General features: G+C 42.3%; 1 protein-coding gene and 1 pseudogene across 1 annotated transcript in view; both read left to right on the top strand.

Moving 5' to 3' along the window:
- LOC130678894 (GRB2-associated-binding protein 3-like) overlaps nt 1-25322 on the top strand; it is an 84080-nt gene that overhangs the window by 37317 nt on the left and 21441 nt on the right. The window contains 3 exon segments of the mRNA XM_057496700.1: nt 10633-10936; nt 13397-13613; nt 13998-14476. Of these exon segments, the coding sequence (XP_057352683.1) occupies nt 10633-10936; nt 13397-13613; nt 13998-14476 (1000 nt within the window).
- LOC130682316 (U6 spliceosomal RNA) lies at nt 17546-17606 on the top strand (annotated as a pseudogene).

Genomic DNA, 25322 nt, shown 5'->3' with positions numbered 1-25322 from the left:
TTCTGGGAAATCTTGCAGAAAGAATTGAAAGTGAGAGTGTTGTTGTGTGTGAGCAAACTTGCTCTGGACCAGTGCTCATCGGTTCACTCAACAAACATTTCTGAACCCTGACTTGCACATGTGTTCCTGGGGGAAAGGAAGGGCATCTGGGTCAGCAGTGAGGAGGCCAAGGGAGTTTTCCTTGAACTGTAAACACGAAAGGATGTGCTTTGAGCCAAGCAAGTAGTGAAATCAAGTTGAAACTGAGAATGCTCTTTGCTTCTCTGGGTACCAGGGAATAAGAGGGCAGCTGCAGCCAGACTCCCTTTGGGGTCTTAGCTTCTCCCATGCTGAGACGGGCAATTCAGTAAACACTGGTGCCCTGTGGTCTCCTGGGCACAGTAGCTTCTACTGATTCACAGTTACATGCTGGCCTTAGGAAAGTTCTTTCGCCTCTGTGCACCTTGGTTTCCTCATGTGTATACCTCATAGGTCCCGTGTACAGGTCTTTCTGTTACTCTGGAGACAGCACCTCAAACCTGTGTGCTCAGCTTGAGCAGTGGGGAATTCCCATAGGAGACACCCGTGGCTGTAAGAATAACTCTTTTTTCATTCTGAATTATAGTGAAATATATCCAATATAATGATCATTTTAACCATTTGTATGTGCAGTGGCATTAAATACGTCGTGTACGCATCATCACCACTGTCTGTACCCAGCACTTTGGCATGAGGGTAATTTTACTCTAATGTGTCCATGCCTTTGCAGGTACCCTGCTTGCAAGAGCCTCCCCTCAGTTTTTCTGGTCTGGTGAGCTCAGCTCAGGTATAACTTCCCCATATTGTACCTTCCCCAAACCTCCCTGCAGACTTGATTGCCTCCTTTGTGTTTCCATCCCACCCCAGGCTCTTAATCTATCACAGAACTTCCTAGAATAACTGTTTATTCCCGACTTGGTTTTAGCCCACTGTTCCAGCCCATCAATTTTGCATCCTGAGCCTGGTACTGAACATATTGGTAACCTTCCCAGGTTCATAACACCTGCAAGGTTTATTAATTGGTCTTAATGGCCTCTAAGATTCTGCCACACAAGGAATAATGAGAAACTAGCCAGGACATTCAGTGGCGCTTAGGTTGACAATATATGAGGAAGGTCAAGTCCATGTCATGTTGTGTGGCACACTTATCTCTGCTGAACATTCTTCCTTGGGATTCCTCCTTCCAAGGCCCATCACACTATAGAGCTATAGGGATTTTCTGCCTCTGTTAACAAGCCATGGAAGCTGATCCTGTGGGCCAGGCCATCTCCAAAACAATCACAGGAAGTTACTCTGTGCCTGGGACAAGTCCTAACTCTATCTGGCAGCGAGGAGAAGGTTACAGGCCATCAGGCTGAGGGTCACCAGCAATCCCAGGCCTGGTGGTGCTGAGCCACGACAGAGAGGAGCAGTATAACCTGCTTTGTAAATTCCCAACCCACTGCCCTTGAGTCCCATGGCTTTTGTGGTCTCTTTTCATGAGGAAGTAGAATGCAGAGGGGCACTCTGGAATAAAGCACAGTAGAAAACAGACCATTAGCCAGAATTCTGTTTCTTCAGTGATGTTTACCTTTTGCAACACATACATGCACCCCAGACTTCCTGAGCATTTTCAAGGTGAAACCAGTGGGAAGAGAATGGGAGCTAGGCTTATTAGAGAATCTCCAAGTTGTTACCAAATGCTTCCTTTCATCTCATGTTCTGGGACCATATCCAAGATACCTGGGGGCCTTACAAATGGCAGTCTGTGATTGAGTTGTTAGGTTTTGTACACACTAGCTAGTGTTTACCAAGTACATATCAGTGGCAACATGACAACAAGAAAAACAGTCAAGCGGGGGACCTGTTGAGAGCCAAAGGAACAGGGATGAGGAAGCATCTAAAAGGAAATGATAAGTCAGTCAGCCAGACAAGAGCAAGTCTTAATCCTCTTTCTTTTCTTTCCTTGTGGCTTCCGGACACCAGAGAAGAATGTTTCTGTATGAAGGGACAGACAGGGTGTGGATAAAGTGAAGGTTCCTGTGACCAGTATTCTCACCTGGCCCTGGCTGGCTAGCTCACTACACATGTGTGGGCAATGCATTATTATTGACTCTATATAAAGGGCCCTGCCTAGTGCTCTGGGCGACATGGTGGCATGGCTGCAAGGCTGCAGGAGAGCAGAGCAGAGGCTGGAGTGGTGGGAGCGCTGAGGACAGAGGCCCAGAAGATGGCTGTGCGGGATGGCTGTGCGGGACAGCTGTGCCGACAGAGGGGCCCAGAGGCAGAGACCGGCTTGCTGCATGCAGACTCACTCTGAGTGGATGGAGTTCTAGTGACTGACCTGCCACCGTGGGAATAAAGTTGGGTATAAACCCTTTCACCCCAAGAACGTTCTACCATAATTTCTTTAGTCACATTGAATCTATAGTGAACTTGTCCGGGGCTGAAACCCATTGGCATGACACAGGGTCCCCTTTTGAAAACAGAGCAAAACCACCGGAAACAGCTTGTTTGTTCTGTGTGATAGAACAATCTCTGATCAAAGTGCTGTAACATGTGATTTTGAGGGTAAAATTCTGTCACTGTTTCCCTCTAAATACCTCCCAATAAGCTGCAGGAGTGGCAGAAACTACTAGCTTGAACACCTTCCTGTTAAAATGTTAAGGTAGCTTACTGGGTCACCAGGCAACCACAGGGCCGCTGTGAGCATCCTGCTCCCTAAAAAGTCTTGTCACTAGAGCACTGAGTTCACTTCCAGCGAATGCAATTGTTGATGCATTTGGATTAAAATCAGGCATCTTATTTTGTGCTTTTTATTTGCCCCATTCTTCCAGGTTTCCTTTTCTGTACTTCCTTGACTTCGCTCAGATTACCTTTTTGTAAATTTACCTAGAAACTTAATTAGATCCCCAGGAGGTTGTAAGGAAACATTCCCCCAGTGGCAGTACCTTGCACAACTAACCCAGCCTCACAGTCAGCAAATGCCATTGGTACCAACCAAGAGGTGCTGCAGGTTTCACCTGTTGTATGTGCACGTGTGTTTGTCTCAGTGCGATTTCATCACATGTAAGTGCACGTGACCCACACTGCGATCAGTACGCACACCTGCTCGCCTTTCAGAGCCATTAAAGATGCCTTAGGAGGGCCTTGTGGGACCAAGACAGGTGACCTTCCTACCATCACAGAGCATACAGGCTAGGTCAACACAGGCTAGAGTCTCAGGGAGAGCAGGTCCTTGGCAACGTATTTTCTTGTTGGCCTCTAATCTGCAGCCTGACCAATAAGAGGTGCTAAGGAGGAGACCAACACCTGTGAGCACTCAGAGCCAGCAGAGTCGGAACAGCGTGGCCAGGACAGTATGGAGCACGTCCGTGTGTCAGAAGGGGAAGAGGCCCAATAGTTCCTTTTGGCAGGTTAAATCAAGAACTGCCTTTGCTGAACTGACAGCAGTATTGAAGGATCAAATCCCAGAGCTCCAAAGGCAGCTAGACGTAGGTTTTGTTCCCTCAGCGTGAGCTGGAAAGCCTGGCTGAAGGCAGGTTGTTGACCCACCCTGTGCACATGCGAAGGAAATGATTTCATGGCTCTGGGATTTTACCGCTGCCGACAGGGCAGAGGGCCAATTCTGCTCAAAAAAAGGGACAGTAATCACTCCTGCCAGAAAAGCAGTTTATATCAGAGGTGTCTCTGTACAGCTTCAGAGACTTTAAGGCTGTTCCTCAGTTTGTTTCAGTGTCTTCTCAACAAGGGGTACAGTCCAGACAGGCCACTTTGGTTTCATTGCAGTGTTTTCTGGAGCCCAAGATGTGAAACTTGCTGTAACCCAGCCAGGTTGATTTTACTGTGCAAGGAGAACTGAGTGCAGGAAGAAAGCAAACTGCATCCAGCCTTGATAGCCTTCTCATTAACCAACAGAAGCTCACCTTAGGGAAGCTTACTTGGGTGGGTGACCACTCTCCTGCCCACCCCGCCCTGCCCCCAGATTAATCCTGAACCACATTTTGGATTTTATCATTAAGGCATTGGGAAGCCTCTGGAAGGGGCTACTCATGGGAGCAACATCTGATTTATGTTTTTGAAGGCATATAAGCAGAGATGTCAGATGGTGGTTTCATGGGTCTGAGGTTCTTGGGAAAAGTCTGGGTTGGAAACATAATTTTGTGAGTCATCATCAAATAGATGGTAGTTAAGGGAAATGAGACTGGATGAGGCCACCAAGGGAAAGTGTGTGTAGTCAGGTAAGGGAAGGCAGTCCAGGAGAGAGAGAGACGAGAGAGATGAGAGGAAGGACACCGCTTTTATGCATCACAATCTGCAGAGATGCTTATTCAAAGTGCACATTCCTGGTCCACAAGCCAGGCCTGGTAAATCTGGCTCTTTGGAAATGAGGTCCAGGAATGTGCATTTTGAGCAACTCCCTGTTCTTTTCTCCTCTGGCCTTTTCTTTCTGTGCTTCAGGGTAACCAATCACATCTTCAGTGTCTGATGTGCTGCTATGCCTATCCAGTGAATTTGTCATTTCAAATATTGTATTTTTTACTTCCACAAATTCCATTTTGTTCTTGTCTATTTCTCTCATTATGTACGTTTTCCTTTAAATCTCAAACATTGTTTTAAAATTCTTGACCGCTTATTCCATCATCAGACCACAGCCCCACACTGACTGTTGTCCAGTGTCCAAAAGGAGCTGTTTTACAATATATTTGGTCTAGTTTTCTAGTTGGTTTTATGGGTAGGAGGCAAGTTTAGTGCCTGGTACACCGGTGTGTCTGGAAGTAGAAGTTCAACCAGGTGATTTAAATGCATAATGTATGAGTCTGCTGGGGCTGCTGTAAGGAGGCACCACAGGCTGGGCAGCTGGAACAGCAGAAATGCATGTGTCCCAGTCCCGAGGCCAGAAGTCCAGGATCAGGGTGTGGGCAGGGTTAGTGCCTTCGGAGGACCAGGTGGGAAGGGCGCAGTCCAGGCCTCTCCTTGGCCGGTGGATGGCCGTCTTCTCTGTGTCTTCACATCACCTGCCCTCTGCACCTGTCTGTGTCCTAATTTTCCCTTTTGATAAGGACCCTAGTCCTACGGGATCAGGGCCTACCCTGGTGTCCTCATTATAACTTGATTACTTCTGTCTCTACATACGGTCACATTCTGAGGTCCTGGGGGTTAAGACTTCAGCATAGGAACTTAAGAGGACATAGTCATGCCAGGCGAGTTGAAATTTGGGTCTCAGTCTCTCTTCCCTAGATACTACAGCCTTGTAGGTGCTTGTGCCTTTGTTTAACCTGGTGGGTCACTCTCTATCAGGAAGCAAGCTAGAAGGTATTTGTACATTATGAAAACAGCAAGTTGGACTGCTTTAAGAGGCAAATGCCATATTTACTTTCAGAAGGATAAGATTCAGTTATTGTTTAATTTCCATAAAAACAAACACCTGGAGGGGTTCAGTTTTAGCCTCGCTCAGATTCTAAAAATGAGCAGAAACACATTTCCACAAAGTTACGGGATGTTGCAGGTTTTTGTTGTTGGAGATGATATTGGGGCGGTAATGAGTCAGCTTGGTGACTGGCAGGAATGGCTGATGGGAGACTGGTCTTTCGATGGTCAGAGCTGAAAAAGCCCTCAGAACCCGTCAGAAGGGGTGAAGCAGTTTCATCAGGGCAGGTGGTGCCATGTGTCATTGGGGCCAACCATCCCATTGTCATTTTATAAGTTACTTTCAAATTGATAGTGTTTCATTTTCCATAGCTCATTGGTTCACTGAAGTTACACCATTAGGGAGGCAGGGCAAGGTTTATTATTTCCACCTACAAATGGTAGGACTGAGGTTCGCAGCAGTGGACTTCATTGCTCAACTTTCTATTCAGTGCACCCCCCTCCTTGTACTCATTTCTCTGAGTCACAGTTGTGCATAGTTGTTTGCGCAGTGATTCTGCTTTCTAGATCCTCCTGGCCCAGGACATGCTCATCTTCACAGTCTATCCTGAGCTATTGACCTCCTACTTTTCCACGTTAAGCTTCCCAAGCTGCTCATGCCCTGCCCAGCAATCCTGCACTTGTGAAGCATAGCCATCTCCCCAGCCAGAAGAGACAGCGGCTCTCAGGTCCTGTGTCCTGAACTGGTGACCTCCATCCTTTGTGCTGCCCCTCCTGACCACCATGTGTATACCAATTCCCTGATGAACCAGTGCCTTCGTCCTGTCATGCACAGTGCTGGGCACGTGGTAGGCACCCAGCAATTGTTTACTGAATGAATCCAAGAATATGCTTTGTCCAGATGAATTGTTTTAAAATCATTTTTATCAAAAGAAAACCCAGTATAGCAAAGCACATAGAATAAATGTATGGGCTAATGAATTATTACTAGGTGAGCCCACTTGTAACCACCAGCCAGTTGAAAAATAACTTTGCCACCCACTGCCCAGGTCCCTCCATGTGCCCCATCTCCACCCTCTTGTAAGTAACGACTGTCCTGGCACGTATGGAAACTTCTTTGCATTTATGTTTCTGTCACTCATATGAACATCCCTTGGGTACTATAAGTTAGTCTAGCACATTTAAAAAAATGTTTATATAGGTTTTAAGTTGCATTTAGTCACTAGATTCCCCCTGTCCTTTCTGTTTCTTTTTATTCATCTGTGAGGAACCTATGCCTTTGACCTGCAGAATTTCCCACAACTTGGCTTTGTTGATTGCATCCTTATGCCAGGCTGTTAAAGGCACAGGGCGTCTGCCTGTTTCTCTTCCTGAGTTAGCCACTGTTGATGCTTCATACCTATACCTATGAATTCACTGGACATAGCAAAATTGTGATACTCTGATTCTGTCCTTTGTTTCCTTTTTCAGTCAGAATACATCTATAAAAAGTTGTTTCTCTTCATCTGTCCAGTGGGATGGCAGGATAACAGTCCTTTCCCCTTACTTACCAGTTTGCAAGATAACAAAGTGGTTTGCTCACATCCTCTGAGGATAATAAATTCTTTTTTCCTTCTTAATATCATGATGAACTCATGGATTTAAACATATTTGATAGAGTTCAAGCCACTGTGATTATTATATTTAATAAAGTTCAAATTGTTCATTCTCTGGTGAGTGGGAGCTTCTTCAGGTTGGCTCCTGAGTCCTTTTGACATGACCCTGTGTTACCATTTCATTGTATACAGCTTCACCTGGGTACTGGCTGACTACTTTTGGGGGTCTCTGTCACATGTCTGCCACTTCTGCAAGCCCATAAACCTGGTGGGATAGGGCTATACATGGCCTCCAGTTCCACCTAGTTAGCAAAGAGCTCCAAGAACACATCATTTCTGCTGTTGCATAATCACAACTCTTAGGTAAAGACTGAAAAACCTGAGGGAGGGCATGCTGGGGAGTACACATGAAGATTATGCTGCATCCTATTCAGGGTCCTGGGTGACTGTTCTTTTTTCCTTCTCTGCCTTCCAGCCCTGATGAACTACCTGCACTTACACAAAGCTTCATGCTCCTCCATCTCAATGCCTCTTTTGTTGCTGGTTTCAGACTATCAGTAACCATGTCATGACTCAACCAACCCTTGTGGTTGTTACTCTGATTGCAAAGACTCCCTTCAGCCACAGCCATCAGGAAACTGAAAAAATAAAGGTTTATTACTTACAAGACCTGGAGATTACACAGCACCACTGGGCCTGCACAGCCAGCTTGTGGGTAGAGAGTGAGGGTGTGGGGTGGGGATGGGGGGGTGTTCTGTTGTTTGGTGGGTCAAGAGTGGGGGTCTAGGGTTTTGAGGGCTCACTCCTCTTTGGTGAATTGAAGACATAAGGCAGGAAGAGACAAAACCAGTGGCCAAAGGGTGAGTTATCAACATCTGCCAAGGTCTCTAAAACAAAGTTGCTCATCATCTGGTATCCAGTTGCATGCATGGTAGGCAGTGTATTTATTGAGATAGCGTCTTTGAAGTGGATGCTGAGGCAATCAAAGCTTAAGTCAGGCACATTACAACAAAGAAACAAATAACTGTCAGCGCAGCTTCCTGGGCCCTTCTTCAGTCTCAGCGTAGCCATCACTTCCTTGGGGAAGCTTCTGCAGACCAACCCTCTTGTGTGTTCCCATGGTGTTTTGGCTTTTCCTTGTCATACCACTGATCTCACCAACCACACGTGTCTGCTTATCCATCTGCCCACTTCCCCTGCTACCCATGAGACTCTGAGTGACAGGGCCAGTGGCTGCACAGTGACTGGCACATTTGTAGGCTATCAACCCCTTCTCTTATCTCCATCTTCTGGCTGGCTGCATGGTGACTCTTGGTTACTTTCCCCCCCAACACTGTTAATAAAGGTTGAGAAATCTGTTTCCATAAAACTGAGAACAGTTAACTTGAAACTTTTTTCTTCCCTCAGTTTGACTTCCTCTTTTAGTATGATTTTTGGGAAGTACAACAAAGTTCCTCTTCACATTTCCCCACCATAGTGGCCTTTGGAAAGTTTGGGGGTACCCCATGCTCCCCATGAAGGCTTTCCTTGGTCACACATGGCCATCTTTCATGCTCCAGGCCCCTTCCCTCGGCGCACACTGTCTGGGGAACCCCAGGGCAAGGCCTCACATCCTTGTTTGCCTCAGTCATTGCCAGATGCCCAAGTTGCCCACCTCCTGTGCCCCACAGTGACACTTGAGGTCTTCTTCTCATAATTAGTCTCTCCACTGTACGCAGTATCAAGTTTTTGCAACAGGAATTTATTGGATCCTTGATCTTTCTCTCCCTACTGGATCACTCCTATAACCATAGAAACAGGCTGTTATTTCTCCTGTTTTTAAGACTTAATCACACTGTTTTGTCCCCCTTCCAGGTGTCCAAACCTCTCCTCAGAGCTTTACACTGTCTATAAAGAGCCAAGCCAGGGCTTACCTGCCAGGCACCATTTCCCTCTCTCTGCCCCCTCTTTCTGATGGTGCCCCTTGCCGCAGCTTTGGGAGGACTTTTTATTCTGAGGCATGGTTGCAGGTCATTTGTGACCATTGAACTTTCTCTTCAGTACCTTAACCAGCTCTTCTGCCACAGATCTCCTGTTCCCTCGGCAGGAGGAGAGCTGAGAACCTTCCAAACAGTGGCTTTTCCTTTTCCCAGGCCTCTTTGTCAAAGCTGGTGGGCTTATAAATGTGTCAGGCGTAAATGAAGCTAGAGATACAAAGGACTTCCTGTCCCAGTGGTCACCATGCCTCCTGGCACAGCCCTGTGCTTCCTGCTGTCACACATGCCACTGCACAGGAGAGCAAACCACAGAGCTATAAATCTCTCCATTTGCACTGGAAGAAAGCCCCTTGGCTGTGCTCAGTTCTCTGCAGCAGAAAACAAGGATAGGCTCTCATTGTGGGCTGGCCAGGGGCTGGCATGGAACAGAGGGCATCTAAACCTGAGAAGACAGGAGACTTGGAGAAGGGGCTCCAGGCAATGACAGAGAAGTTACAGGTACTGAGGACTTCTTAGAATGATGGGGCTCTGGTCAATTCGAAATACCTGTTTCCCCAGACCTCACCCTAAGGGAGGTAGCCCATCCATTCATCTGTGGACATTTATGCCTCTTGGTACCGTCAGCAGCAAACATTGTAGGACCAGGGTAAGCAGGAAACTGAGGAGCCCAAAGTCCTCCTCAGTAAGTCCAGCAGAGGGATGTTGGCATCAGATTCCTTGGAGCATCATTCTTTTTCTTTTTGGAGTATGGACTAAGCATTGCCTAGTCATCCACCTCAAAGCACTTGGCTCTTTCCTAGCTTCCCATTGCCCTGAGGAATGCTCGTTTCAGTTGTTAATAGTGTTTCTCAGCTGGGCACCAAGAGCTTTAGGCAGTTCCTGACCTCCAGCCCCAGCCCCAGCCCCAGCCTTTGTGACAAGCAGAACACACCTGTTTCCAGATGCCCCCTAGGTATCTCAATCCCTGGGTGAGAAAAACTGGTTTAGGGCGTGAATGCATAAATGTCTCTCCTCAGCCCCAGAGCTCTCTCCCCCTTTACAGTCACACATCTCTAGAGAACTGGCTATTTTTTTACTTCACATTTCCTTACTGATCCTTCCACCTCACTTGACTTCAAATTCATCCCTATAGCTGCTTAGCTGTGTAACCTTAAGCACATAACTTGATTTCTCTCAGCCTCAGTGTTTCCGTACATAAAATGGATGTAAAAGTAGTTTTGGAGATTAAATGTTTACAGTAAAGCACTTAGAAAATGGTCTCTCACGTAGGGAATATAACCAGCTGTGTTACCCTCTTCACTTAAATTCTCCTTGTATTTTAATCATGCTAGGCAATTTTACAGAAAGATAATCATATCAGCTTCAGCTTATCATAATCCTTTCTCTGCTTCAATGTATAGGCTTTTCTTCTGGGATAGTTTTCTGGAAGTATAGGCTTACAGAAATCCGTATTACAGGTGCTGATGGTGGGTGTGAATCCCCAGTAGGGGATATCCTTCCAGTGGCTGGATGAAGCAGGCTTGAAGATGGTGCATTAGACCCTTCATCCAAAACTGGGTGGACTTTGCATTTCATCATGAAAATGACTGACTTGCTTCTTTTCTGCTGTCCTTGTCACAAAATAGGTTCTTGGCAGAGTCTGAGAAGCAAGAGCCATTGGTCCAGTAACTCCTTGTTGAATTGCCTCTCTGCAGGCCTGGCGGAAGCGCTGGTTTGTCCTCCGGCGGGGCCGCATGAGCGGTGACCCCAACGTCCTGGAGTACTACAGGAACAAGCACTCAAGCAAGCCCATCCGTGCCATAGACCTCAGCGAGTGTGCAGTGTGGAAGCATGTGGGCCCTGGCTTCGTTCGGAGGGAATTTCAGAATAATTTTGTGTTCATTGTCAAGACTACTTCTCGTACATTTTATCTTGTGGCCAACACCGAGGTGGAAATGCAGGTGTGGGTGTACAGTATCACTCAGGTCTGCAACCTCGGCCACCTGGAGGGTGGTGCAGGTGAGAGCAGAGTCGGGGCTCCTGTGTGCTGAGGGGTGGCCTGGGCTGCTGCAGGTGCCAAGCCTGCCTTGTTGAGGGTGTTTTGGCACACTAATTTGTGTCCAAACTGTTCACCAAGTACATTCCAAAATTTGCTCCCTACCGTTTGGTTCTAGGCTTCAGGCCCAAATGTGCCATGCCCTGAGCATTACGAGTGATTTCAAAGACTTTAAAGCCACTCCATGCCTTTGCTCTCATCGGCCACAGACAGTGTGTACAGTGGAAGTAAAACGGGGTGAGCACTGTCCTTAGGGCTCTGATTTTCCCCATTTTGCTGCTGGTTTTCTAGAAATATTAAATATCACCATCTTTCAAAAGATATGTGGAGCTCCAGCTTTTTTGTCACCTATTGTGTTATTTGGCAGTAGAGAATATAAAGACAGAACTTGGCTACTTATCACAGGCAGGGAAGAATTCCTTGTATCTCCAATTGGCTTGCGGTCTTTGCAAGGGAAATGAGCTCTAAGTTGGCTCTGGGCCGTTTCTGGGCAGTGGAAGCAAATGACCCACAAGGCTCTTGTCCCTGATTCTTGCTGTTTCTCTTTTGTACATGTGTACACACACACACACACACACACACACACACACACACACACACACACACACGCTGCCTTTTCTACAATATATACCAACTACAATGCTCCTAGGGCTGTAATTCATTCCCTTCCTGTTGTTGACCTCTGGCTTCAAAGCAGCATGCTCTGATCCTCAACCTGTGGGACTTTGAATCTGATACTTTAATTCTGATTTATTTTGTCCTCTTAGTCTAATGGACAAAACCTTACCCCTAAATCCTGTGGTCTACAGTTGCTTCAACATTTCCACCCTCCCAGTCTCCTTGTCACCTGCCACAGGGATGTCCCCATTAAACCACTAGGTGGTAGCAGAGGGTCAGAGTTGCATCTGGAGAGTGTACTTCCTGAGGACAAGTCCTTTTCTCTTCAGGAACCAGGAAACTTACTAAGTCACATTGCTAGGCTTTTAGAACTTAAAAGGAAATAAAATGATGGCAAGTTCTTTATCCTTGCTCCGGCAGATGGAGCTTACTTGCAAAGTAGCAGTGAATCCACCCTGGGTAGAGTCCAGCACTGTGCAGACAAGCAGAGCTCCTATAGGGGCTAACTCATCTGGCCTTCCACTTGCTCTCTGCCACCCTAGTCCCTGCCTTAGCCCACAGTAGACACGTATTCATGTGTCATGTAATGTGACTGCTCTGTTTTCTCCTCTTCCAGGAGTTATCCTAAAACATAGATACATGACATACTTCCCAATATGTGAAGAGAGACAAGAGTAAGGCACCAGCTAGAAAATGGAAAGCTCGGGAATGAAGTTGGAAGGAGCGAGAAACCCCTCTATGACCTTCATCCTTCCCTGTAACTCCCACTTAGTTCTTAGGAGGATATAAGGGCAGAATCCCATTCATCTGAGAACTACGCCCAAAGGGCTTTCTTGTGGCTTTTCACTATAAAGTGTTTGGTTCTGTCTCCAGCAACCAGAAGTAGTCAACACATCACATGTACTCTGGCCAGGAGTTCTGTTAAATACTTTTGAGTATTAGCTTGTTTTATCCCCAGACTGATTCTGTGGCACATGTACTATTAGCATCCCAACTTTACAGAGAAGAAAACTTGGAGCAGGCAGGTAACTTGCCCAAGGTCATGACAGCTAAATAATGGAGCCTGGACTTGAACCCAGACAGCTCTGGGCTGCTCTGACTCAGGAGTCCTGAACTCCCGCCAACTTGATTCAAAAGGGAAATCAAAGCAGGCTTTTCACTGAGAGTTTCTGAATGTCATCCTCCTTGAGCAATGTGGCCTTTAGCAGTAGTCACACTCCGTTTCTTTCCTTCCATTTCCTTGTACATCATTAACAGTGTTCTTTATTTAGTGTTACTTGTCTCTCTCCTCTGGTAAACTATAAATTCCAGTAAGGCAGAGACTTTTTCTTGGCTGTATTGGCAGAGTTCATTCAGTTCTGGGCACATAGCAGGTGCAATAGTAGGTATTGTGTACAGGCATACTTATCTGTATATGCACAGATGTGTATATAAGTATATACATGTAGAGTCATCATACATAAATGTGTGTGTGTGTGTGTGTGTAGTGACTGAATCAGCAGTGATTCAGGGCTGTGGCTGAGGGCCAGAAAGAAGCTGTGTGTAGACTACTTAACTACAGATTTTTAGGGCAAGTATGCTTGGGTTTTTTTTTTACTCTTAATTGATTCAGCACTTCACTCTTGGAACATGGGCTTTCTTTCCCAGACATTGTTTATGGCTTGGGGAAATGGTCTCCTCTATCATTACAAACACCAGCTGTGGTTTGCATCTTGTATTTGGCTTCTTAGATGCTTTTTGAGAAATTGTGAGTGAGTGTTACAGCCATTCTTAAACATTAACCTGGGAAATGATTTCTCCAGCAGATTCCATGGAGAGCTTCTCTCGCATGCCATCCTCCCTCCAGCCATCCCCCGCCAGCTGCCTTCATACCCGCCATGCTGTCAGCTCCTCCTCGTCTGGAGATGACCCAAGGACTAATACCACAGTCACTGAGGAAAGGAGAAGTGAGTCAGAGTTTCTCTCCCTTCCTGATTACACGATTCTGTCCAACTGTGAGACTGGAAGACCACGCCAGGCCAGGTATACTGCCTCTTCTTGTGGGCTCTGTCCCAGGATGTAGCTTCTTCTAGTGGGTGTGTCTGTCCTCACTTCTCTTCCTGGCCCTGCAAAGGCAGGACAGATCACTGAACCACTGTGAGGGTGAAGCATGTGGTGTGCTAAACAGAATGACTCAGGCACTTCAGCCTTGTGGCTTTCATTTCTAACCTTGCATTTTCATATGTATCTAACATTTGTAGGATGACAGAAATCAACAAACCATTTTTTTCCCTGCATCAAAGGGTTGGTGTAATGTAATGGGGAGTTGTAGAGGGTTGGAGACAGAAAACAGGTGATATCAGAGGAGTAGGAATGAGGCTGTGGTGAGTATGTATCCATCAAAGTCACATGCTTTTCTTCCCTCAGTCTACCCACCAGATGTGATAGCTGGTCCAACTCAGACCGCTCGTTGAAACAGGCTTCCTTCGATGATGTTTTTGTTGACTGCCTGCAGCCCCTGCCCCCTAGTACCTTGGTCCATGCCTCACGCCATGGGAATGGATCTCAGGAGGCACCTCCCATGAGGCCTCAGGCTGCCCTGATCTGGAGTAGAGATATCAGTGGGCCATCCATGGACCGCTTTTCTTTACCATTGCTGGAAACTTCCTTAAATTCCACCATTCACGTACCTAAAAACCAAGGTTCCTTGCCCTATGGGATAAAAGAAGTAGACATCATGTTCAACACGCCACCTCCCCACCCCCCTAAGCCAAGCTCTCTCTCTGAATGGCGCCAAGAGGAGCAGCACGTGTGGAGTGGGCACAGCGGCATCCAGAAGGCAGAATGCACTGTGGCACAGAGAAGAATCTCTCTTTCTGGTTTAGATAACGTGCCAACCTGAAAAGGTAAGTGTTGGATGCTGAAATTCAGCTGCAGAGAAAGCCTTGCTCCTCTTCCCTCCTAGTGTGCGCATTGCCCAGTGTTCCTTGCTCAAGATGGCCCAGTCTCCCAGGGTCCCCCTCCTTCTTTGAGTCTGGCCACCAAGGAGAGATACTTAGGTCCTTGTAGATGCTGAAAGGGTTGCAGCCCTGGTCTCATGGCCATGCCCCTACCACATGATGGGCTGGCTCCCCCGTTGAGACTAAGCTCCTGAGGTTTGTTTGGAGTCACTTGGGGACCCACTTGGGACAAAATAAGCTTGGCCTAATTGTGGTCTTTGCCTCACACATGCATAGTGAGACATGAGCTCTTTTCTTCTAGTTTTCAACAATCCCATCAGCCTCATTAAGCATCCCACATGATGTGCTCTTTCTGCATCCTAACTGGCTGCACACTAGCTAACTCAGCCCTGTCGGACCGGTCAGTCCCTGCACATGCCCTCCTGGAGCCCTCTTTAACCTTTTCCTGCAAAGCTGTTCATTCTCACAGAGTTGCCTTGCTATCTCCCTTCCTCCACATCTCCCATCCAGACATACTCACTCCCACACTGCTACCTACACAGCCTCATTTTAAAGGAATTAAGGGAGTTTAAACAATGCAGTCATTTCAAATTATATAAATCTCTCCTTCTGACTGAGGAACTAAGTTCCCTGGAAATATGATCATTACAACTTCAATGAAACGAGTACGACTGATCCTTGAACAAGGTGGGGGTTAGGGGCACTGACCCCCCCATCCAGTAAAAAGTCCACATAGAACTTTTGCCTCCTACCAGTAACCCACTGTTGACCTGAAGCCTTCCTGATAACAAATGATCAATTAACACATATCTTTTGTCTTGTGTATATATTATATATTATACGTTCAGATTTTCTATTTTTGTTGCGCTCCTTTTGGTAAATTATATTTTTCTAGGAATTTTTCCATTTCACCTTTTCTTTCAAATTCATTGATATAATTCAATTTTAAAATTGATTATAATAGCCTCTTGTTATCTGGAGGATCCGTACTAATCCCCTCCTTTTCATTTCTGATATTGATAATGTGGGCCTTCTCTTTTTCTTAATCACTCTTGCTGGGGGTTTATCAATTTTATTAGTTTTTTTTTTTCCAGAAAACAAATTGGCCTTTGCTTATTTTTTTTTCATTGGATATTATTTCCTTCCTTCTGCTTCAGGGGTCAGCAAACTGTGGCCTATGGCCAAATCCAACCAACAGCCTGTTTTTTAAGTCCACAGCCCACCAAACTAAGAAAAGTTTTTCCACTTTGAAAAGGTTTTAAAAGCCTATCTCACCCTGTCCAGAAAAAAGCTTTCTCACCCCTGTTATACTTACTTCCTTAGAGATGATTTGCATGTTTTTCTGAAATTTTTTAATGGATTGATGGCATATTAAATTTCTTCCTTTCTTCTTTATGTAACATACATTTAATGCTACAGATTTTCTATAAACACTGTCTTAGCTATATCCTTTAAGTTTCTGATATTGTATTTTTATTATCATTCAGTTCAGAATATTTTCTTATTTTCGTGTTGTTTTCTTTGACCCATGCATTATTTAAAAGAGCATTTCTTAATTTCTGAACCTGAGAATTTCCTATTAATTTTTTTGTCTTAGTTTATTCTATATGGTATTAATATAGCTGTGCCTATATTAAATACTAAATACTAACAATAAATACTAGCCAGCATTCTTTTGGTTAGTATTTTCATGGTACGTATCTTCTCATCTTTTGACTTTCACCTTTGTATACTCATATTTTAGATGCATTTCTTATAAAAATCATATAGCCATATTTTCTTATGGTTATTTTAATTTTTTAGTCTATTCTGATAGTCTTTTTCTTTTCACTGCAAAGGTTAATCCATGTTCAGTAATTAGACTCTTTTACCAATTATTTTGTGATTTCTATTTGTCCTGTTTATGCAAATGTTCTTATTTATAATCTCATTCCTTGCTTTCTTCTGAATTGAGTTTGCTTTATTACTTCAGTTTTAACCTCTGGTAATTTGGAAGTTAAACATTCCATTTCCATTTCTTTAGTGTTTACCATCTACATTTTACCATGCATTTTCAACTTAATATCCAAGATTATTCAGTATCATTACTCTTTCATGTCATACAAAGACCTTAGAATGATTTAGATCTAATAACCTCTCCCAACTTAATATGCTAATACCATATAGTATTTTACTTCAATCTTGATTTTAAAAATCCTATCAGGTAAACAATATTGGTATTATTTTGTACAATTTTTTCTAGTTTCACTCATACTATTTTTCTATTTTATCATTGCTTCTAGCATGTCTTAATTTCCTTCTGGGATTATTTTAGTTTTTTTTGTGGCTTATTCTTTAGGATTTCCTTTAATAAAGATCTGTTGTTGGTAAATTCTCTCAGATTCCATTTGTCTAAAGGTGACTTTTTAAAACCTTTTCTTGAAAGATAACTTACTGGATATAGAATCCTAGTCTGATGGTTATTTTTGCTCAGCTCTTTGAAGATCTCATCCTACTGCCATCTTGTTTTAATAATTGTTATTGTTAGTCTCTTTAGGAATGTCTCTTACAAAGGAATTCTTTTTTCTCTTGTTTCTAAGAATCTTCTTATCTTTGTTATTCATTAATTTCTTTAAAATGTGTTCATGTGTAAATTTCTTCTTACTTGTCTTGTGAATCATTGGGCTTCCATAATTCGAAGACCAGTGTCCTTCAACATTTCTGGAAAAATCTAAGCTATTATGTCTTCAAACATTGCCTCTTCTCCATTATCCCTATTTTTCCTTTGGGGCAAGATTTTATGTATTTTAGACTTCGCATTCTATCTTGCGTGTTAAATTCTCTTTTAGTTTTCATCTCTTTGTCCTGAATTCTAGTAATATCAGTTTTTGAAATATCTCTTTAGCTGGGCCTAATGTACTATATAACTCATATTTTGAGTTTAAGCTTCATTTAATTTTGAAAGAATATATATTTCTATTTCAAAGTTATGTTTATAAAAAGGTATACAGTACTCACTTTGGCAGCGCACATGCTTAGATTAGCATGGGCCCTGCACAAGGATGACATGCAAATTCGTGAAGCATTCCATGTTTTGCTTTTCTTTTGTAATGTTTATGAGTAGGGAAACTCATGGTTATTCAAGAAAACGTGGATACATAGTCTTCTGCTTTTTAATGCAAATAGCATTCTTACACTATATTCTGTTTGCTTTTTCTCTTAAGCATAATACCTGATTATGCTTCACTTTACTACAAATACTACCTAGCTTTTGATCCAGCAATTTCACTTCTAGGTTTAATGTTGCTATTAATGCTTGATATGCAATTTTGAACATGGGCTGTGTAGTATTTGTAATTTTGGTAGTTGGTGTAAATTGGTTCAACTCCTGTAAAGTAAATTTTGGCTTTGCAAGTGCTTAACGCATTTAAAAAATGACATTTACATGGTTGGTGATTGAAAAATTCTATGTGAAAAAGAGATTGGTATTAGCCTAAATGTTGATCAGTAGAGAAATGGTTAAATAAACTATCCCCTATCCACCCACTCAATGGAATGGTTCATACCTATAAAAAAGAATCAGATGGCTCTCTATGTATATTAGCTGATAGTATTATATCAGTGTCAAATTTGTTGAATTTGATAAAAGCACTGTGGTTATATGATGGAATGTCCTTACTCTACAGATGTACATGCTGAAATATTTTGGAGTGAAGGGTTCTGATGGCTGCAACTTACTCTCCATGGTTCAGAAAAAATATACACATACAAATGCACACAGATGAAAACGTTTATAGAAGCTTTTACATTGTGAGAAACACACTCACTGGTCCAACTTCAGTAAGTGGACACGGAGACAAAGAGAACAGCGGAGCGAGGCTTTAATGACAGTCTTCCAAGATCAGGTGTCTGGTGGGCAGGCACTCCTGGGGAGTTTGGTGCCAATAATTTATCTCCTAGTACGCGAGTCCCTCCCCTGGTTCCTCATTGGCTGAGTACTACAGGGTTCACATTCTTTCCCGGACGTCGCCTAAGCCAGTTATATCTTTCCTTTACATTTGTCTTAATTATATTGGTAGGTTTAAAAAAACTCAAACAGGTATTGCCAGGTCCTTATCAATTCCCCCACACCCGCTCTCAGCCCGAGCAGCTTCCACCACGTGGCCCTTTGTTCATACCTTACTGTTAAAATGTTTAACCATCCTAGTGGGAATAAATCACATTTAGGTTTTATACTCTTTCCTAACACATTAGTCCACATGTTTATCATTTTTAGTGCTCTTTATTTCTTCCTGTGGTTTTGAGATACAATCTGTTGTCATCACTTTGCTGTGATATAGCTCTATTCTCTACTCCTCTGTTATCAAATATATTATATCTTTATGTTTTATAGTCCCCAAAACACAGTTTTATAATTATTGTTTTAAAGCAGTTAAGAGAAGAAATGCTTCTTTTGTCTTTTATGTTTACATACGTGATTCTCTTTACCAGTACCCATTATTTTTTGGTAAGGATTTACATTACCATCTGGAATCATTTCCTATCAGCTTGTATGAGACTACCTTTAGTATTTGTTGTAAGGAAGGTCTGCTAGCAATAAATTCTTTCAATCTTTGTTTATCTGGGAGTGTTTTTATTTCACCTTCATTTTTGGAAATATAGTTTTGCTGGATGTCAGATTCTTTTCTGACAGATTTTTCACATTGAGCATTTTAAATATATAATTCTGCTACATTTCTGATGAATATCTGCTATTAAATCTTATTGCAGTTCTCTTGTCCATGAAGAACTGGTTTTCTCTTACTGCACTTGAGAGTTCTTCTTTGCCTTTGATTTGTTTGACTATGATGTGTCAACAATTTGACTATGATGTGTTTCTGTATCAGTGTGTTTGTCTTTATCTTACTTGGAGGTCATCAAGCTTCTTAGATACATAGATGATTAATGTTACTGATCAGATTTGGGAAGCATTGAACCATTATTTCCTCACAAAAATTTTATGTCTCCCTTTTTTTGAGCCCTTGTGGATATGGATAGGACTCATTCTTAGTACTTTCCTTTAGCCTGGTCCCACCTTCATGCTATCATAAATTCCTTAAACTATGACATTAATGCAGCATTTTCTCTGTATTTGTGTTGTTTGGTGCTTTCAGTAGGCATCTGGTAATGGAAAGGGAGTTAGGGGCCTTTGTTGTTTGTTCACATATGCAAACCGCACACTCTGTTAACACCCATAATGATTTCTAGGACTTGGTCATGACTGTCTGTGTCCAGGCACTGTTCTCAGTCCTTTACATGCTAACAAGTAGTAGAGTGCAGGGAATTAAAAATAGTATGATTTCAGAGCAACTTTTAATCAGTACTTTTGCAGCCTTCAAGACAAGCAAGCATATTTATCTATGTCTATACATGTAGATAGATAGTCCTCAGTTTGTGATGGTTTGACATGATTTTTTTATTAAGGTACCATTGATACACAATCTTATGCTCAGGTTTCACATGAGCAATATTGTGGTTACTACATTCCCCGCTATTATCAACTCCCCACACCCCTCCATTACAGTCACTGTCCGTCAGTGTACTAAGATGCTATAGAGTCACTACTTCTCTTCTCTGTGCTATACTACCTTCCCCATGCCCTCCCTACATTATATGTGCTAATCATAATGCCCCTTTTTCCCCTTCTCCCTCCGCTCCCACACATCCTCCCCAGTCCCTTTCCCTTTGGTAACTGTTAGTCCATTCTTGGGTTCTGTGATTCTGCTTCAGTTTTTTCTTTGTTCTTATACTCCACAGATGAGTGAAATTATTTGGTACTTGTCTTTCTCCACCTGGCTTATTTCACTGAGCATAATACCCTCTAGCTCCATCCATGTTGTTGAAAATGGTAGGATTTCTTTCTTTTTTAGGGCTGAATAGTATTCCATCGTGTATATGTACCAACTCTTCTTTATCCATCTACTGATGGACACTTAGGTTGCTTCCATATCTTGGTTATTGTAAATAGTGCAACAATAAACATAGAGGTACTTAGGTGTTTTTGAATCAGGGATCTTGTTTTCTTCAGGTAAATTCCTAGGAATGGAATTCCTGGGTCAAATGGTAAGTCTATTTTGAGTATTATGAAGAACCTCCATACTGCTTTTCACAATGGCTGAACTAATTTACATTCCCACCAGCAGTGTAGAAGGGTTCCCCTCTCTCCACAACCTTGCCAACATTTGTTGTTGTTTGTATTTTGGATGTTGGCCCTCCTTACAGTGTCAGGTGATATCTCATTGTGGTTTTAATTTGCATTTGTTTGATGATTAGGGATGTGGAGCATCTTTTCATGTGCCTGTTGGCCATCTGAATTTCTTCTTTGGAGAAGTGTCTGTTCAGCTCCTCTGCCCATTTTTTAATTGGATTATTTGCTTTTTGTTGATGTGCATGAGTTCTTTATATATTTTGGGTGTCAATCCCTTATTGGATATGTTCTTTATGAGTATATTCTCCCATACTGTAGGATGTATTTTTGTTTTATTCATGGTGTCCTTTGCAGTACAGAAGCTTTTTAGTTTGGTATAGTCCCACTTGTTCATTTTTGCTTTTGTTTCCCTTGCCCTGGGAGATATGTTCATGAAGAAGTTGCTCATGTTTATGTCCAAGAGAGTTTTGCCTACATTTTTTTCTAAGAGTTTTATGGTTTCATGAATTACATTCAGGTCTTTGATCCATTTCGAGTTTACTTTTGTTTATGGGGTTAGACAGTAATCCAGTTTCATTCTCTTGCATGTAGCTATCCAATTTTGCCAACACCAGCTGTTGAAGAGGCTGTCATTTCCGCATTGTTTGTACATGGCTCCTTTATAGTATATTAATTGACCATATGTGCTTGGGTTAATATGTGGACCCTCTATTCTGTTCCACTGGTCTGTGGGTCAGTTCTTGTGCCAGTACCAAATTGTCTGGGTTACTATGGCTTTGTAGTAGAGTTTGAAGTTGAGGATCATAATTCCCCCCAGTTTATTCCTCCTTCTCAGGATTGCTTTGACTATTCAGGGTCTTTTGTGGTTCCATATGAATTTTAGAACTATTTTCTCTAGTTCGTTGAAGAATGCTGTTGGTATTTTGATAGGAATTGCATTGAATCTGTAGATTGCTTTAGGCAAGATGGCCATTTTGACAATATTAATTCTTCCTATACATGAACACGGCATGTGTTTCCATTTATTGGTATCTTCTTTAATTTCTCTCATGAGTGTCTTGTAGTTTTCAGAGCATAGATCTTTCACTTCCTTGGTTAGGTTTATTCCTAGGTATTTTCTTCTTTTTGATGCAACTGTGAATGGAATTGTTTTCCTGATTTCTCTCTCTGCTAACTCATTGTTAGTGTACAGGAAATGAACAGATTTCTGTGTATTAATTTTGTATCCTGCAACTTTGCTGAATTCAGATATTAGATCTAGTAGTTTTGGAGTGGATTCCTTAGGGTTTTTTATGTACAATATCATGTCATCTGCAAACAGGGACAGTTTGACTTCTTCCTTTCCAATCTGTATGCCTTTTATTCCTTTGTGTTGTCTGATTGCCGTGGTTAGGACCTCCAGAACTATGCTGAATAAAAGTGGGGAGAGTGGGCATCCATGTCTTATTCCTGATCTTAAGGGAAAGGCTTTCAGCTTCTCGCTGTTAAGTATAATGTTGGCTGTGGGTTTGTCATATATGGCCTTTATTATGCTGAGGTACTTGCCCTCTATAACCATTTTGTTGAGAGTTTTTATCATGAATGCATGTTGAATTTTGTCAAATGCTTTCTCAGCATCTATGGAGATGACTGTGTTATTTTTGTCCATCTTTTGTTGATATAATGGATGATATTGGTGGATTTTCAAATGTTGTACCATCCTTGCATCCCTGGGATGAATGTATTTGATCATGATGTATGATCCTCTTGATGTATTTTTGAATTTGATTTGCTAATATTTTGTTGAGTGTTTTTGCATGTGTGTTCATTAGGGATATTGGTCTGTAGTTTTGTCTTTTTGTGGTATCTTTGCCTGGTTTTGGTGTTAAGGTGATACTGAACTCATAGAATGAGTTTGGAAGTATTCTCCACTCTTCTATTTTTTGGAAAACTTTAAGGACAATGGGTATTAGGTCTTCACTAAATGATTGATAAAATTCAGCGGTGAAGCCATCTGGTCCAGCAGTTTCGTTCTTAGGTAGGTTTTTAATTACCAGTTCAATTTCATTGCTAGTAATTGGTCTGTTCAGATTTTCTGTTTCTTTCTGGATCAGCCTTGGAAGGTTGTATTTTTTTAGAAAGTTGTCCATTTCTTCTAGGTTATCCAGTTTGTTACCATATAATTTTTCATAGTATTCTCTAGTAATTCTTTGTATTTCTGTGGTGTCTGTAGTGGTTTTGCCTTTCTCATTTCTGATTCTATTTATGTGAGTAGACTCTTTTTTTCTTGATAAGTCTGGCTAGGAGGTTATCCATTTTGTTTATTTTCTCAATGAACCAGCTCCTGCTTTCATTGATTCTTTCTATTGTTTTATTTTTCTCGATTTTATTTATTTCTGCTCTAGTCTTTATTATATCCCTCCTTCTCCTGACTTTGGACCTCATTTGTTCTTCTTTTTCTAGTTTTGTTAATTGTGAGTTTAGACTGCTCATATGGATTTGTTCTTCTTTCCTGAGGTAGGCCTGTATTGCAATACACTTTCCTCTTAGCACGGTCTTCGCTGTCCCACAGATTTTGCTGTGTTGAATTATTGTGGTTGTTTGTCTCCATATATTGCTTGATCTCTGTTTTTGTTTGGTCAGTGGTCCACTGGTTATTTAGGAGTATGTTGTGAAGCCTCCATGCGGTTGTGAGATTTTTCATTTTCTTTGCATAATTTATTTCTAGTTTCATACCTTTGTGGTCTGAGAAACTGGTTGGTACCATTTCAATCTTTTTGAATTTACTGAGGCTGCTTTTGTGGCCTAGTATATGATCTGTTATTGGAAATGTTCCATGCACCCTTGAGAAGAATGTGAATTTTGCTGCTTTTCGGTATAGAGTTCTGTAGATGTCCGTTAGTTCCATCTGTTCTAATGTGTTGTTTTGTGCCTCTGTATCCTTACTTATTTTCTGTCTGGTTGATGTGTCCTTCAGAGTGAATGGAGTGTTGAAGTCTCCTAGAATGAATGCATTGCATTCTACTTCCCCTTTTAGTTCAGTTAGTATTTGTTTCACATATGTTGGTGCTCTGTGTTGGGAGCATAGATATTCATAATGGTTATATCCTTTTGCTGAATTGACCCCTTTATCATTATGTAATGTCCTTCTTTGTGTCTTGTGACTTTCTTTGTTTTGAAGTCTGTTTTGTCTGATAGAAGTACCGCAACTCCTGCTTTTTCTCTGTCTATTAGTTACATGAAATATCTTTTTTCCATCCCTTCACTTTTAGTCTATGTATGTCATTGGATTTAAAGTGAGTCTCTTCTAGACAGCATATAGATGGGTCTTGTTTTTTTATCCATTCAGTGACTCTGTGTCTTTTGATTGATGCATTCAGTCCATTTACATTTAGGGTGATTACTGATAGGTATGTACTTATTGTCATTGCAGGCTTTAGATTCATGGTTACCAAAGGTTCAAGGGTAACTTCCTTACTATCTAAGAGTCTAACTTAACTCACTTAATATGCTGTTACAAATACAATCTAAAGGTTCTTTTTTTTCCCCCTCCTTTTTCTTCCTCCTCCGTTCTTTATATACTAGGTATCATGTTCTGTACTCTTTGTCTGTCCCTTGATTGACTTTGGGGGTAGTTAATTAAATTTTGCATTAGCTTAGTAATTAATTGTTCTACTTTCTTTACTATGGTTTTATTACCTCTGATGGCAGCTATTCAACCCTAGGAACACATCCATCTATAGCAGTCCCTCCAAAATACACTGTAGAGACAGTTTGTGGGCAGTAAATTCTCTCAAGCTTTGGCTTATCTGGAAGTTGTTTAACCCCTCTTTCATATTTAAATGATAATCTTGCCAGATAATGTAATCTTGGTTCCAGGCCTTTCTGCTTCATGGCATTAAATATATCATGCCACTCCCTTCTGGCCTGTAAGGTTTCTGCTGAGAAGTCTAATGTTAGCCTGATGGGCTTTCCTTTGCGTGTGGTCTTATTTCTGCCTCTGACTGCTTTTAATAGTCTGTCCTTGTCCTTGATCTTTCCCATTTTAGTTACTATGTGTCTTGGTGTTGTCTTCCTTGGGTCCCTTGTGTTGGGGGATCTCTGGATTTCCATGGCCTGAGAGACTATCTCCTTCCCCAGATTGGGGTAGTTTTCAGCAATTACCTCCTCAAAGACACTTTCTGTCCCTTTTTCTGTCTCTTCTTCTGGTACCCCTATAATGCAAATATTGTTCCGTTTCAATTGGTCACACATTTCTCTCAATATTCTTTCATTGTTAGAGATACTTTTTTCTCTCTGTGCCTCAGCTTCTTTGTATTTCTCTTCTCTAGTTTCTATTTCATTTATCATCTCCTCCACCACATCTAATCTGCTTTTAATACCCTCCATTGTGCTCTTCAATGACTGGATCTCTGACCGGAATTCATTCCTGAGTTCTTGACTATCTTTCCATACCTCCATGACCATGTTAATGATTTTTATTTTGAAATCCCTTTCAGGAAGATTCTTGAGGTCGATTTCATTGGAATCTTTCTCAGGTGTTGTATTCATAATTTGACTCTGGACCAGGTTCCTTTGGCGTTCCATATTTGTATATGGCACTCTCTAGTGCCCAGAAGCTCCACTCTCTGGAGTTGCTCAGCCCCT

The sequence above is a fragment of the Manis pentadactyla genome (assembly GCF_030020395.1).
Source record: "Manis pentadactyla isolate mManPen7 chromosome Y unlocalized genomic scaffold, mManPen7.hap1 SUPER_Y_unloc_3, whole genome shotgun sequence".
Lineage (NCBI taxonomy): Eukaryota > Metazoa > Chordata > Mammalia > Pholidota > Manidae > Manis > Manis pentadactyla.
This window is presented reverse-complemented; position numbering and strand designations above follow the sequence as displayed.